General features: G+C 37.9%; 1 protein-coding gene and 1 non-coding gene across 51 annotated transcripts in view; both read left to right on the top strand.

Moving 5' to 3' along the window:
• Nucleotides 1–17,229, top strand: part of PUM1 (pumilio RNA binding family member 1) — a 122,612-nt gene that overhangs the window by 76,296 nt on the left and 29,087 nt on the right. For 11 of the 50 annotated variants that reach the window (XM_069574790.1, XM_069574794.1, XM_069574793.1 and 8 more), the window contains 7 exons: nucleotides 954–1,047; nucleotides 2,424–2,525; nucleotides 6,190–6,341; nucleotides 11,025–11,163; nucleotides 12,408–12,551; nucleotides 13,465–13,761; nucleotides 14,838–15,074. In XM_069574790.1, the coding sequence (XP_069430891.1) occupies nucleotides 954–1,047; nucleotides 2,424–2,525; nucleotides 6,190–6,341; nucleotides 11,025–11,163; nucleotides 12,408–12,551; nucleotides 13,465–13,761; nucleotides 14,838–15,074 (1,165 nt within the window). Of the gene's footprint in view, nucleotides 1–953; nucleotides 1,048–2,420; nucleotides 2,526–6,189; nucleotides 6,342–11,024; nucleotides 11,164–12,407; nucleotides 12,552–13,464; nucleotides 13,762–14,837; nucleotides 15,075–17,229 lie in introns of all 50 variants that reach the window. The other 39 variants (XM_069574789.1, XM_069574792.1, XM_069574791.1 and 36 more) reach the window with 7 other exon arrangements.
• LOC138434883 (small nucleolar RNA SNORD103/SNORD85) lies at nucleotides 11,280–11,356 on the top strand. The gene has a single exon (XR_011254942.1). It is a non-coding gene; the product is annotated as a small nucleolar RNA SNORD103/SNORD85 (small nucleolar RNA).

Below are 17,229 nucleotides of genomic sequence, written 5' to 3' on the forward strand. Positions count from 1 at the left end.
CAGTCTGATTTCAGTAAATAAAGAAGTCTTCAGGATATACCTCCTTGGAAGGAGGCATATCAGGGCAATCCAGAATCAGGTATCCCCTTTCTTTGTACCAGTATTATTCCTATTAAACTGTATGAACGTTTTGTTTAGTGTTGTAAACTTAGTTCCTTGCACAGTGCCTATCAGGTTTTGATTCAAAAATAATTGTAAACTCAATGATTGACTTTGTAATAAGAGAGAATCTTAGGATATTCTTATTGTGAAGACCTTTGAATTCCTTTCCTTTTGTTGGAAACTAAGCTCATAATCCAAGTTTTGTTAGTAGCAGCTATACTTCTTTCTGTTGTTTTATTTCTCACATGTAAAAGGATTGGTATCCTAGGAAATTCGGGAGCCCCTGAAAGTTGCACATTGTCCAGTTTACCCGTTTTTATAAACTACTAGTTGAGGGAGGTATTCAGTATTTTCCCCAGAAGAGACAGCCAGGGGATGAAATGAAAACTTTCCATTTTCCTGTCTAAAATGTGAGTAGGTGATAATTATTTCAGAGTGTTTGTGGAGTTCTCAAAAGAACTGAAGGGAGATGACAGCACTCGGTGCCGTGAGGTAAGTCATTTGTAGTATATTTGTTTAGTTTCTGCCTTGCTCTGGATCAGGCAGTGCCCTCAGACCTGAAACAGCTGTTAGGGCATTTGTATGTATGTTTATGGCTCAGGGCACAGATAACCTGTGAAGTAAGTAGTCAGCACATGGGGACTGGGCTCGCCAAATTGAGCCAGAGCAGTAGAGGGAGAACAGAAGTATGAAGCATCCTAGATACCAAGGGAATGGAGCAGAGCATGAGAACATTCTTGTTAAAAGCATCGTGTCTGAATGAGAGTTTATGGAAACTTTATTCAGAGAGGCTTTAAAATTCCTTCATGAGACTGGTTCTCTAACCTCATCATGCCCTTTTCTTCCCTCAGCTGTTCCAAAGACCCAATGCGCTTGCTGTCCAGCAGTTGACAGCCGCTCAGCAGCAGCAGTATGCGCTGGCAGCCGCACATCAACCCCACATTGGTAAGTCCTTGAGCCGGAAGCTCCCTCGTAGGGGTGGCCCCATCTCAGGACAGTGGCTGCTGTGGAACCCAGCTAGTGTGGACTGATTGTGAAGGTCCTGACAGACCTTAGAGTAAACGGCCTCTAACTCTCATCCAGTTGTTTTTAGCCACCCTCTTATTTTTCTAGATCTATCTCATAAGATTTCTTAGTATCCAGTTATTGCTCTGCCAGCTGTTTCAGGATTTAAAGTATTTGCTGTATTAGTGACTAGCATCAGCTCTTTTGGTAGATTTGGATGAACTTAAATAACAATTTTGTGCTTGTTGGGCATGTATAGACTATGGATGTCTCAACATCACATCTTATTAAGTGGCAAGTAGTACTTGTAAACCTATTTTCCAAGTAGCATGTGTTGAAAAATTTAAAAAGTTTTATCATAATCACTGGTTTTTAAAGTTGCTCTGTACCTGTTTTACTTGTTAATGTCTTGATATTAACATCTTTTTTATCTGATGGAACATATTTTTGTCTTATTGCTGACACTGCCCCCCCCCCTGCCGCGGGGCCCCCCCCCACAGCCTTTTTGGGGTCTCTTCAAAATAGTGCTGTACAAATAGAAATTTTATAAAGGGGGGTGGTTAAAATGACATGACTGAATAGATAGAAAATCACTCCTCATGGATTGTGAAATGCTGTGGAAGAAAAGACTTGCTTCTAGCCTAGTTATGCAGGTGGCCCTTGAACAACATGGGATTAAGCCGTGCAGGTCCACTTATATATGAATTTTTTTCAATAAATATGGTCTACAGTACTACTTGATCCTTGGTTGGATCGTTGGTGCTGAAGTGTGACTATGGAGGCTGATTTTAAAGTTATACACGAATTTTTGGCTGTGTAGGTGTCTGCACCCCTCTCCCCTGTGTTGTCAAAGGGTCATCTATATTAAGTCTAGACATAAAAACCTTTGCCTGGGTCTGATTTAATTTATACTTACAGATAGTCATCTTTATAAATAGGCATACATTTTCTTTGAGGAGAACTGGAAAATTGTTTAAAATGGAAATAAATGCGTCCCTCCATCCCATTACAAATTGTTTTAAATCACTTTATTTTAACCTATTATAATTTCACTAGTCTTTTAGAAATTGTGCTGAATTTAAAACTGCTTAGTAGTTTTAATTGTAATCTTTAGCAGAGGTTATTAAAAAAAGATGATAGATGGATGTCACCATAATCTTTAGTACAGGTATTATCTTTTTGAAAGTCCATTTTACTCAAGCTGTTGTAGCTTTTCTTTTTCCTCCTCCCCACGGAATGGTTAACCATACTGTGTAGGAGTTTGGTAGGTTTGTTTTAGTCAAGTTTGTTTTTACTGACAGGTATGTTTTCAGCAGGTTTAGCTCCCGCTGCGTTCGTCCCCAACCCATATATCATCAGTGCTGCACCCCCAGGGACGGACCCCTACACAGCTGGATTGGCTGCAGCAGCGACACTAGGTGAGATGTTTTGCCACATGAGGGATTTTCTCACCTGCTAAAAAAAGTCCCTTTGATGGGCATTCATTTTTTTATACTCTTACAAATCCACGTTTCCAGTGGATATTTCTCTCCTGATTTCCAGGACCATCTATCTGCCAGCTAACTATCTCTGCCCACCTATAACCTCAGACTTGAACATATTTAAAAATGAGGTTAATCTGCTACCTCCTGTCTTTTTTCTTTGGCTTGGTGCAAATGCTTTTGGGCCACTTGTCTCCAACATTTTTGGCATCAGGGACCAGTTTCGTGGAAGACAGTTTTTCCATAGATGATGAGGGGTAGGGGCTGGGTGGTGGGTTGAGTGTTCAGGCTGTAATGCAAGCGATGGTGACTGGCAGATGAAGCTTGGCTCACTTGCCTTCTGCTCACCTCCTGCTGTGTGGCCTAGTGCCTAACAGACTGCAGGCTGGGAGTTGGGAACCTCTGCTCTAGGCCACTTCCTTTTAAAATGAATTAATTCATTTACAGTGTTGTGTTACTGTATAGATATTTTTGCTTCACTGAGTCACCAGTTGCTCATACATATTTCGGGAGTTTCTCCCCTTGCTTCTATCTTCCTACTATGGCAGATCCTTTAATCTTTACCTAGACTTTTACAGCTGTTCTCTCTTATATTTTACCAGCTTTCTTCCTTTTTCTCCCTCGTTCACCCACCTAGATTGTTTGAGAAAACAGTCTCAAACACAAATCTTGCTATGTCACCCTTCTACTTAAATTGTTTATTTTGATTTCTGTCTTAACCTACCTAATATAGTATACTGCAGGTAACGTCAGCATGGCTGATCATTCCAAATTACTTGGGTGGTGATGGTGGATTGTTCCTTGATATTAGTACTTGAAAGGAGCTACCATGACATTCTGAGGATTGGGACCCACTATGTTTAGCAGTCTTTCCATGACTATACGAGCATCTCCACGTGTACCACTTCTACCCGGCGGGCGCCCCCCTGCCCTCCCCGGGCCTCATACTGTACATTCTAGCAGTGTTAAGTTGATCTTGGTTTGCTGCACACACCGCACTGGTTTAGGCCTCTGTGTCTTTGGACATTATGGTTTCCTTAGTCCTCTAGAGTAAACTCTTTCCCCATACTTTGCCTGGGAAGCTTCTTAGCTGGTACTGTCACCTCTAGAAAGCTTCCTTTGTTAACCTGTCCTTACTCTTTCTCTTATCACTTTGTATTTATTTGCTTGTGTATGTAAACATGACTGTCCCTTTTGTTTATTTTTATTTTCATTTCTATTGCTTTGGAAGCCTGACCTAAGAAAACATTGGTATGATTTATGTCAGAATGTTTTGCCTATGTTCTCTTCTAGGAGTTTTATGGTGTCATATCTTAAGTCTTTAAGACATTTTGTACAGTCTGAGAATGTGCTCTAAATTCATTTATTTTCATGTGGCTGTTCAATTTTTCCTGGCACTGTTTGGCGAAGAGACTGTCCTTTTTCCATTGTATATTTTTGCCTCCTTTGTCAAAGACTAATTGACTGTAGGTGTGTGGGTTTATTTTTAGGTTCTCCCTTCTGTTCCACTGGTGTCTGTATGTCTGTTTTTGTGCCAGTACCATGCAGTTTTGATTACTGTAGCCTTGTAGTATTGTCTGAAATCTGGCAGGATTGTGCCTCCTGCTTGGTTCTTTTTCTCAGAATTGTTTTGGCAATTTTGGGTCTTTTCTGGTTCCATATAAATTTTAGGGTTATTTGTTCCAGGTCTGTGAAAAATGTCATGGGTAATTTGATATGAATGATATTAATTCTGTAGATTGCTTATGTAGTAGAGATCACATAATTTAAATGTTACAGAGTTGAGATTTAAGTCACATCTAGCTCAAAGCCTATGCATGTACTTCACTGTCATATAGTGTCCATGTTGTCTTGAATTATCTTTTTTGTACTTTCTTTCCTTTGCTAACTTTCCTTGACTAACTTACCATGTTATTTGAAACAAAGAACCAGTCTTAGAGATGACAAAAGTTGTCCTCACTGAGATCATAGCATGATGAGAATCTTGCTTTTGTACTTATCATCTGAGCCAAACTGAAAATGAATTAAGTGCTTTCACACAGAGCAGAAATGTTAACTAAACTGTTATAAACTAAAACTGCATATTCTTGTGGAATGTTAATCCACAGAAATTGAAACAGGCATCCTGAGGGAATCAAGCTCAATTAATGATGCACCCTGAGCCAAACATGCCCACATGTTTAAAATTTTTAACTTATTTGCTTATTATTGAAAAATAACTCATACTGTGGCATAGCCTTCCTAAACAGCACCTTCATTTTGCACCATTTTGGACTGTGGTTGACCTTGGGCATCTTTATAAACAGATTCTTGATCTTGTCTGAGACTATAGATACAGAAAATGTCAAATTAGAAATGTCAGAGTTCAAAAGAAATGTCATAGTAATATTGGGCAGTAATATAATTTGACTTATTTGTGTTTTAGAATTTAATGGAGAAGCAAAAACATGAACCAATTTATTTTGACTTAATGAAGTACATATTTCTACAGGATTGGCTACTATGTCAGAATGGATGTATTTGAAACAGGTCTATGGAATTTCACTGAAAAGTGCAGTTATTATTTAATCAAATTGCAAATATTTGAAACTGTGCTTTAACTAGGAAAATTCTCATTAGCTATGTGTTCCCGCACATTTGAGATGCTAGCTTTGTGCCCTTGTCTTGGTTGACAAATGAGCCTTGATGTTTCTTGCCACCAGCTTCAGAGAATTCTGTGGTTTAGATTTCTGCCCCACCCAGGTTGCTGTCCGCATAGCTCTGTTAACTTCTCTCTTGCTTGTTCTGTTTGGCAGAGACTGCAGTAGCTTGTTGCCAAAGAGGTTAAAACAGAATGCTCAGTTTTGTATAGAATACTCAGGTCTGCGAGAAGTCGAGGTGTTTTTTTTTTTGTTCATTTCCGTTTGTTTTCAGCTTTGAAAACAAAAATTTCACATTCCAATATCTAAATGTAGTTGTGTTGCATGCTTTTTGTGACATTAAAAATAGAGATGGGAAAAACAAGCCTCTTCAAATTTGAGCCGTGGAAGTTCAGTGGCGTTTCTGGGCTTTGTTGTCAGATAACTGATGGATTTTCATGCTTCTGGAGTTAACGAAGCACCAAGATCCCTGTCCCCATCAGTCACTTCAGGTGCCATCCTTAGACTGAAAGCAGGGTGCAGCTTCATCTTTTGCTGTGTTCCATCATTCTAAGCATACAGACTTTCCATTTCCCTTTTAGCAGCAAACTTTGTCTATATCTATCCTATATAGATTTTTTCTTTCTCAGTGGAAAACATACCTTTGCCTTCTTGACCAAGGCCAATTCCTCCATCTGTTCTTCGTTTCTTCCAGCTTCTATCATTTATACTCCCTTTCAGTATCTCCAATGCTGGTCCTTACCCAGCTTCTTTCTCTAAGCCTGGAGTACATTGCTGACGTTAGGAGACTTTGGTGTGGGAATCACATATAATTTCTGTTTTTTAAAAATAGAATTCATGATTAGCTAGAATGAATCAATATATTAATATTTTACAGTAGTGTCTGCTGAATCAAGTATAGTCTTTGGAAACTCTGATTGTTAGTAACTAAATTTTTCTTACCTTTCTCTTGCTATTTTTAGGCCCGGCTGTGGTCCCTCCCCAGTATTACGGAGTTACTCCCTGGGGAGTCTACCCTGCCAGTCTTTTCCAGCAGCAAGCCGCCGCCGCTGCTGCAGCAACAAATTCTGCTAATCAGCAGACCACCCCACAGGCTCAGCAAGGGCAGCAGCAGGTAAAAGTGAACAAAACTTACCCCACCTAAGTGTGAATACTAGTTATTGTATATAATTAAAGGGTAATGTTGTTCCTGATAGAGAAACTGTACGTGGTGAATGAGTGAGTTGCGTGGTATATGAGTTCAGACAGACTCGCCTGTGCTTTACCGAATGCCTTTTATGTACGCTCACTTCGTCAGCGTGACGAAGTGAGGTCATGGTATGACATCCCACGGGATACTGCTTAAGAGGATTTTCCAGTTTAGTGATGGTGAAGTTTTCTTGCTTTGATGCTTTGGTTACATTCTAAGCACCATTCTCAGAACACTTCTGGCTCTCTCTTTAAGTAGTTTGCTACCAAAGGGAAGGTACTAGTTCTTCAGATTGCTTATTTATGGCATCAGTTTTATGAAAAAAAAAAAAAAAATTTAAAGTATAGTTTTTTTTACAGTATTGTATTAGTTTCAGGTGTACATGAAAGTGATTCAGTTATACATACATATATACACATATGCATATATATTTCTCACATTCTTTTTCATTATAGGTTATTACATGATACTGAATATAGTTACCTGTGTTATCAGTAGGTCCTTGATTATCTGTTTTATGTGTAGTAACATCTACTGAATTGGACATAAATCTTAAACCTATTAATATCTTTTTAAATTTAGAGTAAGCTTTTTAACCCGAAGAAGGCAATGGCAGCCCACTCCAGTACTCTTGCCTGGAAAATTCCATGGACAGAGGAGCCTGGTAGGCTGCAGTCCATGGGGTTGCGAAGAGTCGGACATGGCTGAGTGACTTCACTTTCACTTTTCACTTTTATGCATTGGAGAAGGAAATGGCAACCCACTCCAGTGTTCTTACCTGGAGAATCTCTAGTGGGCTGCCGTCTATGAGGTCACACAGAGTCGGACACGACTGAAGTGACTTAGCAGCAAGCTTTTTAACCAAGATGAGAAAAGGAATAGTTAATTGCAAAACTAAGTGTCTTTTAAATTAGGCTATTTTCTCTTGCTTGCTAGAATAATACCTACCTATTTATTTCTGAAAGTTGTGAATTGAATTACTTGAAGGGAAAAAGAAATCCCTTAAATCTTTGTGTCAGAAAAAAAACAGTATAAATGTTTGGTATCTGTCATTCTAGTCTTACTATTTAATTAATTTCTTATAAAATTGGGATTATGCTGTCCACACAACTTTGCATCTTGTTATTATACTCTTCTGTATTATTTATTGTTTTTAAATCCGTCGAAGAGTGCCTCATTCTTTATTTTGACCAGTCCATTATTATTTGTTATATTTATGTAACTGCTGCTATAACTTAGTAATATTTTGGTGTTATAAATAAGCTTAATATCCTTTGCATAAATCCTTGATTATTTCCATGGTATAATGTCCTGGAAATGGAAATTTTTTTGAGCAAATAAAACGAGCATTTAGGCTTTTGATAAGCATCATCAAATTAAAGCTTTTTTTTTTTTTCATTTTGAGGAAAAACACCATGCTCATATATGTACATATGTTAATGATCCAAATAAGAATCGTTTGGTTTTTATCATTCTCACTAATAAAGTGTGTAATTTCTTAGATTTCACAGGTTGATAGAAAAACCAGGTCTTGAAATCCTAGCTAGTTTTGTCTGGCTCAGTATTTTTTCAGTTAGATGACTTTTTGGAAGTTAATGTGTGGCTTTCTTTACAGCAGGTACACTTCTAGTACCACGTGCAGATGAATTCTTAATAGCTGCTCTTTGTGGAAACTTGGTACTTATCAGGTGATGATCTTTGTGTTTTAAATGGCTGCCAGATCCTGGATTTGGATGACTGAAGTAATAGCTATGTTTTCAGATCAGCTCGAATAGACTGACTAAGAAAAATAGTAATAAGTACATCTTACTGAAAGCTTTTTGTTTAAAGCTAAGTGCTCTCTATATAGTTTCTTTCATTCTAATTCTAATAAGTAGATTACGTGACTTCCCAGCATAAGATTGAGGGAATGGAATTTCTGTGCCCAGGGTCACAACACGTATTAAATTGTCAAGATTTGAACACAAGTGTGTAAGTTCACAGTTTGTGCTATCTTCTGACCATATTGTGATATCTAGAGTGATAGAAAACCTGAGATCTGGTCTTTGTTCTACCACTAACTGGTTGCAACTAAGGCAAGTTGCATGACGTCTCTGAATATATCCTTAGCTATAAATTGAGCGTGACAGGTGCATTATTTCTGAGTTTTCTGTCACCAACAATAACAGACTCTACTGTGAAAAAGTTGTTATTCAAATTATCTTTTGACAAGTATCCATTTTTTCATTCCAGTGTCATTTTTGCCAATTTCTAACTTCAGATGTTTTAGAAAAATATGATTTTCCTGGTGAACTTCTTTGGTTGTAGTCATTTAAATGAGAGGTCATTTTAAAACTTTCAGCCTTTTTGGCCTTTGCCTTTTATCAGAAAGCGTTTGTTACCTTCTAGATATGCTAACTCTTTTCCAAATCTAATTGCTGGAGTTGACCTCTTGGCCGCTCCATCCTTTTTCTGATTCCTTTTTCATTCTTTTCAAAGATTCCTTTGACACCTGATAAAAATGTTTTTTAAAATTTCAAAATATTTGGTGAAGAAAAAATTCTGGATATTAGGTGAACTCAGGCATGGTGGTAATCTTGGTGGTGGCATGATGCTGGGTGTTGTATCATGAGAGAAAAGTTTAGAATGCCTTCTGAAGCCTCTAGATGAGGGGAGACTATATAGATGATGATTCTACCAGGTATGATGAACTATAGAAGGATGAATGATTGTTAGAATATCTCTGTTGAGCATCTGCTTGCTTATTAAATTTTAATGCTGCATTTAAAATCACGACCTTTGAAAAGAAATTAGAATTTAATACTTTTTACATCATGAAAATAGTAAACTGACTCGTAGGATAGCATTTTACAAATAAATAGTCATTTTTGTTGATTTTATTTGATATGTAAAATGTTAATTGTGAAATTTTACATATTTGTTTCCCAGGCTTGACATTTCTTTATGAAATTAAAATATGAATATTGGGAGCTGACTTAAAAACTTGGTTTATCATCAAGGGTACCGCGTCGATTTCTAGAGAGTTGACTGAAAGGATACACATTGCTCTCTTCATTGTAAAACAGAGCTCAGTGGTCTGGACTACCCCCTTCTTGTGACACCTTGTGCATTTCCCTGTCCTGTGACTTTATACACAGCTTCTAACAAAACATAAGCCTAATTCATTATGCCCTATGAAAAGGATGTTTTCATTTATTTTCCTTCTTCTATTAAAATTAAAAAAATTTTTCAGCTATTAGTATTTGCCAAATCTCTGTAAATGCTGTTTACTTTTCCTTTCTGGATTGTTGGTGAGGCATCTCAGTCTTGGCCCAAACTCTTATCTGTGCAACTTCTCTTGAGTCTTCTGTCTATATAGAATGAAGCATTCCTTCTCTTATAAAGTCCACTAGAGTTCTTTCGGTCACAGATAAATTGCCTAATGTTTTGATAGGAATTAACTATTGATTACTGATTGTTTCCTGGTTACTAGGTTTAGTGCCTTGCAGACATTAATTGTAATACTTCTACAAATTTGCATGATCAGCTGTTACTCTTACTACTTCTGTGGATAAGGAAATGAGAAACTTTTGGTGGATTTAGTGTCTGTACATCTCTTTTTGCCAATATGGATAGTGTCTTTCATTTTAAATACTCATTTAATAAATATTTGATAGTAGTGTTTCTCTGTACACGGGCTCTTGATTACATGTGTAACTTTTATAAATAGCAAAGTGATAATGAAAATGATCTGATAAGAACTTCACCTTTGAAAACCTTGCAAAATGCATAAACTGGTAGTCTTAGCTTTGTTACTCAGTTTTGCATTTTTACTTACTGTCATGTATAGATCTTTTGAAATAGATTCTTAACAATGATTATCAGCATCTTATCTTTCATTAATTAAAGAAAAAGATCCTTTATCACAGTGGCAGAACAGGTATTCTCCACTGAAATGTCAGGGTTCTTGACTGATACTTACATTGATTTAGATTGCTGTCTGTGAAATTTATGAGGAAAAATGATGCCTTCTACAGTCAAATACGTTGATTTCATTTTGTTCTCATATTCCATAAAGAAAATACAACCTTTTTTATTGCTTGTTTATTTTATTGTTTTTAGTACAGATATTATAACTTGGTGATGTGGGTAAATTACTCCTGTTTATCATATCTAAACCTCTCATCCACTCTAGCATAATTTTTTTCACCCTCTTTTGATTATTATAGGGTTACTGTCTAGCTCCCATTTGGTGGAATAAAAACTCCAAGAAGACAGGAGCTTTGTGTGTCTTGCTCATTGCTTTATTCCTAATAACCTGCCAGATGTTAGGCATTAAGTATTTGATTAATGACTGAATTATAACTTTTAAATGGTTTTAACTCTTATAAAGGTAATATGTTTCTTAAACTAAAAGTGGTAGAATGAAATTTCACTATATGAAATGCTATTTTTTTTATGAAATGCTATTAATTGATTTTTTTTTTAATCCTAACATCCATGTCACATAAAAACATTATTGGAAAAATGGTTTACAATCATCAGTTTTTAAAGTTGATTTAACTTAAGCACGCGTTGGGTCTTAGATGTTTCCAGTGAAGAAAACGTTGATTTATTTCTGTCTCCCAGGTTCTCCGTGGAGGAGCCAGCCAGCGTCCTTTGACCCCAAATCAGAACCAGCAGGGACAGCAAGCTGATCCACTAGTGGCAGCTGCAGCAGTGAACTCTGCCCTTGCATTTGGACAAGGACTGGCTGCAGGCATGCCGGGTGAGGCTGCATTGCTGTCCCTCGTCACTCGAGGGGGAAAAAGTCTGCTTATTGGGGGGAGGTTCAGAGGAGAATGGCAGTACTTTGGACTTGCTTAGGCTTGTCATCATTTGGGGGCTGGCGAGGATGACATACACTTGCCCTCACTTAGACCATAGTTCGTTGATGAGCGCACCTAGTATTCTGAGCCAGTCATAATCTTACATGTTGGAAATATGTGAACCTCCACACATAGCTTAGATTAACCTGTTTTCCTTTGGTGGTAGTCTGTTTTCTCCCTCAGTGTTAAGAATGAAAGGAGTGGCCAGGTTGTATCAGCATCACTCCAAGGCTGATAATTGTGAACAGTATTATTAGGAAGACATTCCTAGTATTCTCTGATCATGTTCCCCTTACATTTCTAGAATTTCTCCCAAACAGTAGAGGTGCTTTGTAGCTGTCTACCTGTGATTGATATGTACGCTGAATACATGTTATTCTTAGCTTACTGTCTCCTTGTCTTATTCTTTGCATGGATTGCCTGTAGTTTGATGTTTTGCCTTTTAAACAAGTCCTTCTGAGACCTCAGTATAAGTTTATGGATTCTTATTGACCCTGGCATATAGTTAGATCAGCTTGTCTATTTATGAATTCACTGAGTAACTTGAACTTAGATCATGCATGTTGTTAGTTACTAAGCATTTATGTTTTATTATGAAGTCAACTGTAATTAATCTTATGGCTCAATAGCATTTGAAGATACTGTCTCAGAGTATTGAAAGAACCTGTTAATGGAAGCTTGTCTAGAGTTTCCCGATCACTTGCAGTATATTTATATTTAGATTATGTGATATGAATTGTATAGTTAAGAAAACATAAAATAATTGTCAGTGTATGGTTGCTGGTGATAACTGTGGTTAGCACTTTGAAGAGTACAGTTGTTTCCTGTTCCACTAAATTCCCTTTCTAACACTTGGTATATAATAAATTACACTACCCCCTACTGTGCCACGTAGCATGCTACATCGTTCACACTCATTTTTTAATCTTTATAAGAACTTTGTGAGTCAGGTATTATTATTAACCTTATGAGGATACTACCCAGACTCTCAGGGTTATGCTGCTATCTTAAGTGGTCAAGCCAGGATTATAAACCTAGGTGTTTCTGTCCCTAGTGCTGAGTTTGTAACTATTTACAGTATGCTGGTGTCCAGGAAACATTTGTTAGCTTCATATATACTTATCTGTCATCTTATTATTCTTAGGTTATCCAGTCTTGGCTCCCGCTGCTTACTATGACCAAACCGGTGCCCTTGTGGTGAATGCAGGAGCAAGGAATGGTCTTGGAGCTCCTGTTCGACTTGTAGCTCCTGCCCCAGTCATCATTAGTTCCTCAGCTGCACAAGCAGGTGAGCTTATGTCTTAGTGGACTCACTCAGATTTGAAAGGGAGAATGGATGATATTCTTAACTATGTTGAAAGGTACTTTATTTGACAATTTTCAGAGTAAAAATTCTATCCTGTAATTTTTCAAAGAGAAAGAGTCAGAAGTGGCAAATGACCTTGATAGATTCTGATTCTGTTGACAGTGTGTACCAGCTGGTTAGCAGCAAGGACCTGCTCTACTGTGAGCATAGCAAGTTGGATTACTTACACAAAATGGCACTGTTGGCAGAAGTCCAAGGCTAATTTCACAGAAACTCATATCGTTATTTTAAGACAATTTGGTATTTGTTTTGTTTTTGTTTCTTGCTATGGCGGGGGAGGGCAGCAATAGATTTTTTAAGTCTTTATGTATGTCATATATATATATTGTATTATTATATACATTATAAATTTGGGAACAACAGTGGGGATATCTAGGGGAGAGAAATACGCTTAAGTGTCGTAAGAATTGCAGGGCTTCAGTATGTGATTCTAGAGAAAATGTCCTTAATGTAAGTAATTGTAGAACTTGAAACTTTAGGAAGTAGTTGTATTTGAAATGAGTACTTTTGATACCCATATCTATCTTAAATTATAGGCTCTTTATAATCTGCCCACATAGTGATCTATCTTAAATTATAGACTTTTTATAATCTGCCCACATAGTGAACTTGGCTCCAGTGGTATTTTGAGTTTGAATTGAGAGTAGAAGTAGAAAAATATTAATAGAAGCTTCAGGTGAAGGGATCAAAGACAGATTTGTATAGTTCTTTACAAGATTTGTGTCTGCTTTGAAAAGATACGGCAGCATTAAAAGGTTTTCAAAAGGATAACAATGCAGTTTGGAAATGTGGCCAGTCTCTTTCATAGCCATATGGTTTGCTTTCTTCTACATAGCTGTTGCAGCGGCTGCAGCTTCAGCAAATGGAGCAGCCGGTGGTCTTGCTGGAACAACAAATGGACCATTTCGCCCTTTAGGAACTCAGCAGCCCCAGCCCCAGCCCCAGCAGCAGCCCAGTAACAACCTGGCATCTAGCTCTTTCTACGGCAACAACTCTCTGAGCAGCAATTCACAGAGCAGCTCCCTCTTCTCCCAGGGCTCCGCCCAGCCTGCCAACACATCCTTGGGATTTGGAAGTAGCAGTTCTCTCGGCGCCACCCTGGGATCAGCCCTTGGAGGGTTTGGAACAGCAGGTAGAAATCACACTGATGTGCTGAAACTAAATTTTAATTATTTTTTACAATCTTTATGGAATTACTGACAGTGCATGGAACCCTGGACAAATAACCACAGGCAGAGCTGGACCAAGTCCCGTGGGAACCCAGCTGTTCCACACGTCTTTGAGATAATGGACTGTTCAAATCAAGTTATACATTTGGGGCCTATTTCAGGTTTACACACACATTGCTACTTATTTATATTCAAAGAGTCCATTTTTTTTTAAGGATTAGAAAATCTGGGGAGATTTCTGCAGGCATTGGGGAGAATGTGGAGGGAAGTATACAAATGTGGATATGAAAAACTGAGGGAGGAGGACTTACCAAAATCTTAGGGTGGTATACTCCACAACCTGCAAGCCTTAAAGAGTCATGAGTTTTCTCTAGTCTTGAGAAGAATTAAGGTGGATATTATGGAAAAGTGGGAGGAAGGAAAAAAGACTTAAGATATTTTAAATGTTTTAATGGGAGAAAAGAAGTGGGAAAATAATAAGGAAAGTGCTGGAATAATTGCAGTGTTTGTAAGACAATGTGATCAAAACAGGGGTTTATTTGAGAGACAGTATCTTAAATTGGAATTGGGGGCTAGTAATATCTGTTGATTGAACCCTTTGAGAAAGCAGGCTTTTTCATGTAAGTCTTGTGTAGTGGGGCAATACCCCCTTCACAAATCTTTTTTTCTACTCCATTTTTCTACCAGAACCTTTGGGTTGATGAAAGGCATTCTTTCTAGCCCATTTTCTTTCACCTTTCCCATAACTTGTGTGGCCATCAGAGGATTTTAACCCACCCCTACCCCATAATATGAGACACAAAAGGAAGGAGACTTTAACATACGTGTGATGGTTTGAAAAAAACGTTTCATGTTAACAGAGCCATGTCCTCTTTATTACTCTACCTGCCCCTAGAACTGCCACATGAACAGTTAGGCTGTCTCTGCTGACAAATTGCGGTGGTAAGGAGTCTGGATCAAAGTGTTAGGAACAGGTCACTGGGCTTGTTCTTCGAAGAACAGGCCTGTTCTTATCTGCATTGTTTTAATTCCATTTTAGTTGCAAACTCCAACACTGGCAGTGGCTCCCGCCGTGACTCCCTGACTGGCAGCAGTGACCTTTATAAGAGGACATCGAGCAGCTTGACCCCCATTGGACACAGTTTTTATAACGGCCTTAGCTTTTCCTCCTCTCCTGGACCCGTGGGCATGCCTCTCCCTAGTCAGGGACCAGGACATTCACAGACACCACCTCCTTCCCTCTCTTCACATGGATCCTCTTCAAGCTTAAACCTGGGTAAGAACCATTACTCTGCACCACCTTGAACTCTAGAAATCTCTTGCCACTGATGACATTAGAAGTACTTTGCGTAAGCAAAGGACAATCCCTTCATCCTAGAGGTGTCCTGGGTGTTCTGTGCCTTCCTAAAGTGCCTCATGTTATTTAGGCTGTACCTCGGCAGCACAGCAGTGTGGAATTTATCCCAGTTTGGGTGCATCCCATGTATATCCACTTCAGCTTTAGTATGAACATCTCTGGCTGTTCTTTGGCTGCATGTGAGAATCTTTCAGTGTAAACAGTACAGATTCCTTTAAGCTGGAGTGTGTTAACTTAGTAACACTACTGAAATAGCACCACAGTTAATATTTAGCCTTGTTTTTCAGATTCCCTTCCCTTCCCCGTGTATATGTTTAATATCTTACTTTCTCACATAAAGCATTTTGTTTTAAAAATTTCATCAGATTCTTTAAAAAATAGTTCTATATACATTCTTAAACTACACAGGATGCTAATGAGTATAGATCTTCCCAATTATATGTTTAGCTTATTTTGTATATGGGGTTTAAAAAAATGTTACCATCTGGATCCTGGAAAATGACGAGGGAAAAGAGGCTGCTAAGCAGCCAGCTTTAAGAATGAAAAGAAACTTATTTTAACAATTTGGGTGGCAAAGTTTTAAATCTTTCAAGATGGAAGATGGTACACACACTCCCTTCCTCTAGTTTTGTATTAAGTTTGTAATTTGGATTGCTGAGTAATTTTGTAGATGGAGAAAGTTGAGGCATAGAAGTGTGGTGACCATATAATTCATGCTGCAATCCAGGACACTTAAGGGAGCTAATGGATGACAAGCCTGAATCAGGACTGTCCTGGGAAATACCATTTTGCTAGAGGATTCTGATTTTTAAATCTTTTATTTATTATTGTTTTAAGTTAAAGCTTTTATTTTTTAGAGCAGTTTTAGGCTCATAATAAAATTGAGGGTAGAACATAGAGATTTCCCTTGTACTCTCTGACCTGCACATTTATAGCTTCTCCTATTATCACTGTCCCCCACCAGAGTGGTACCTTTGTTACAGTTGATGGATCTACATTGGCATATCATTATCATCCAAAGTCCATAGTTTACATGGATCTTTTTGTTTGTTTCTTTTTTTCTTTCTTTGTTTTTGACCAGAAAGATTATGGACTCAGAAATGAGGACTGATTAAAAACGATCAGTCCTTTTTTATTTGGAAAGACAAAGACTGAAAAATGATTATAAAAATCAAAAGTCTTAAAGGGGATAGGATAATATAGTTATTATTCTAGAACTAAGAGTGCTCTCTGAGTTTGAGAAATGAGTTCTAAGGCAAAACTATGTATGTCTGTACATAGACATATGAGAGTGTGTGTGTGTGTGTATCTTGAGGTTTTACATGATAAGAACGATAGTTATGAAACTGTCTCATGTTATATATGGACATCACTTTAGAAAAGTTTCAGGGGTGTTACAGATTGCCAGGTCCATATTGGATAAATAAGGAATAGGGTATATTGCCCAACAGTGTCTCTCTGTGACAGGAGGCCTGGCTTTAAAGAATGAGGGTTAATGTAAACTTACAAGGAGGAGATGAAAGCCCCAGCTTAGTATGTAGATGAAAGGCATTAACATTTATTGAATAGTTATTACCAGCTACTGTTAACAGTTTTGGGTGCTGTACATACCATTCTGGAAGATATGGTATTATGCCTATGATACAGATGTGAGGAAACGGAATTAAATCTTGCTTAGGTCTTCTCATATCTGAACAGACTCCAAAGCAGCATCAGGGTATATCCTATCATGTAATGTGCCCAGAATATCTTTTAAACCAGTGCATTATCAGGGTCAGAACTCTTATCCTTTAATTCCTTGGTTTAAACATTTAAACTGTATCAGCGTATACTTAACAGTAAACAAATGAAATCTACAAAAAGTTTTTTTTGTAAACAGCCAGATAGTAGATATCTTAGGCTTGTCAGTCAGTCTCGTAGTCAGTATTCAACTCTGGTGTAGAAGCACAGAAGTAGCCACAGACAAAATGTAAATAAAATGTGCAGCTATCTTTCAATAAAACTTCATTTACAAAAATAGGTGGCAGGCCAGATTTGTCCTGTGGACTGTATCCACCTCTGAACTAAATGCTAT

Source organism: Ovis canadensis, chromosome 2, assembly GCF_042477335.2.
Source record: "Ovis canadensis isolate MfBH-ARS-UI-01 breed Bighorn chromosome 2, ARS-UI_OviCan_v2, whole genome shotgun sequence".
NCBI classification, from domain to species: Eukaryota; Metazoa; Chordata; class Mammalia; order Artiodactyla; family Bovidae; genus Ovis; species Ovis canadensis.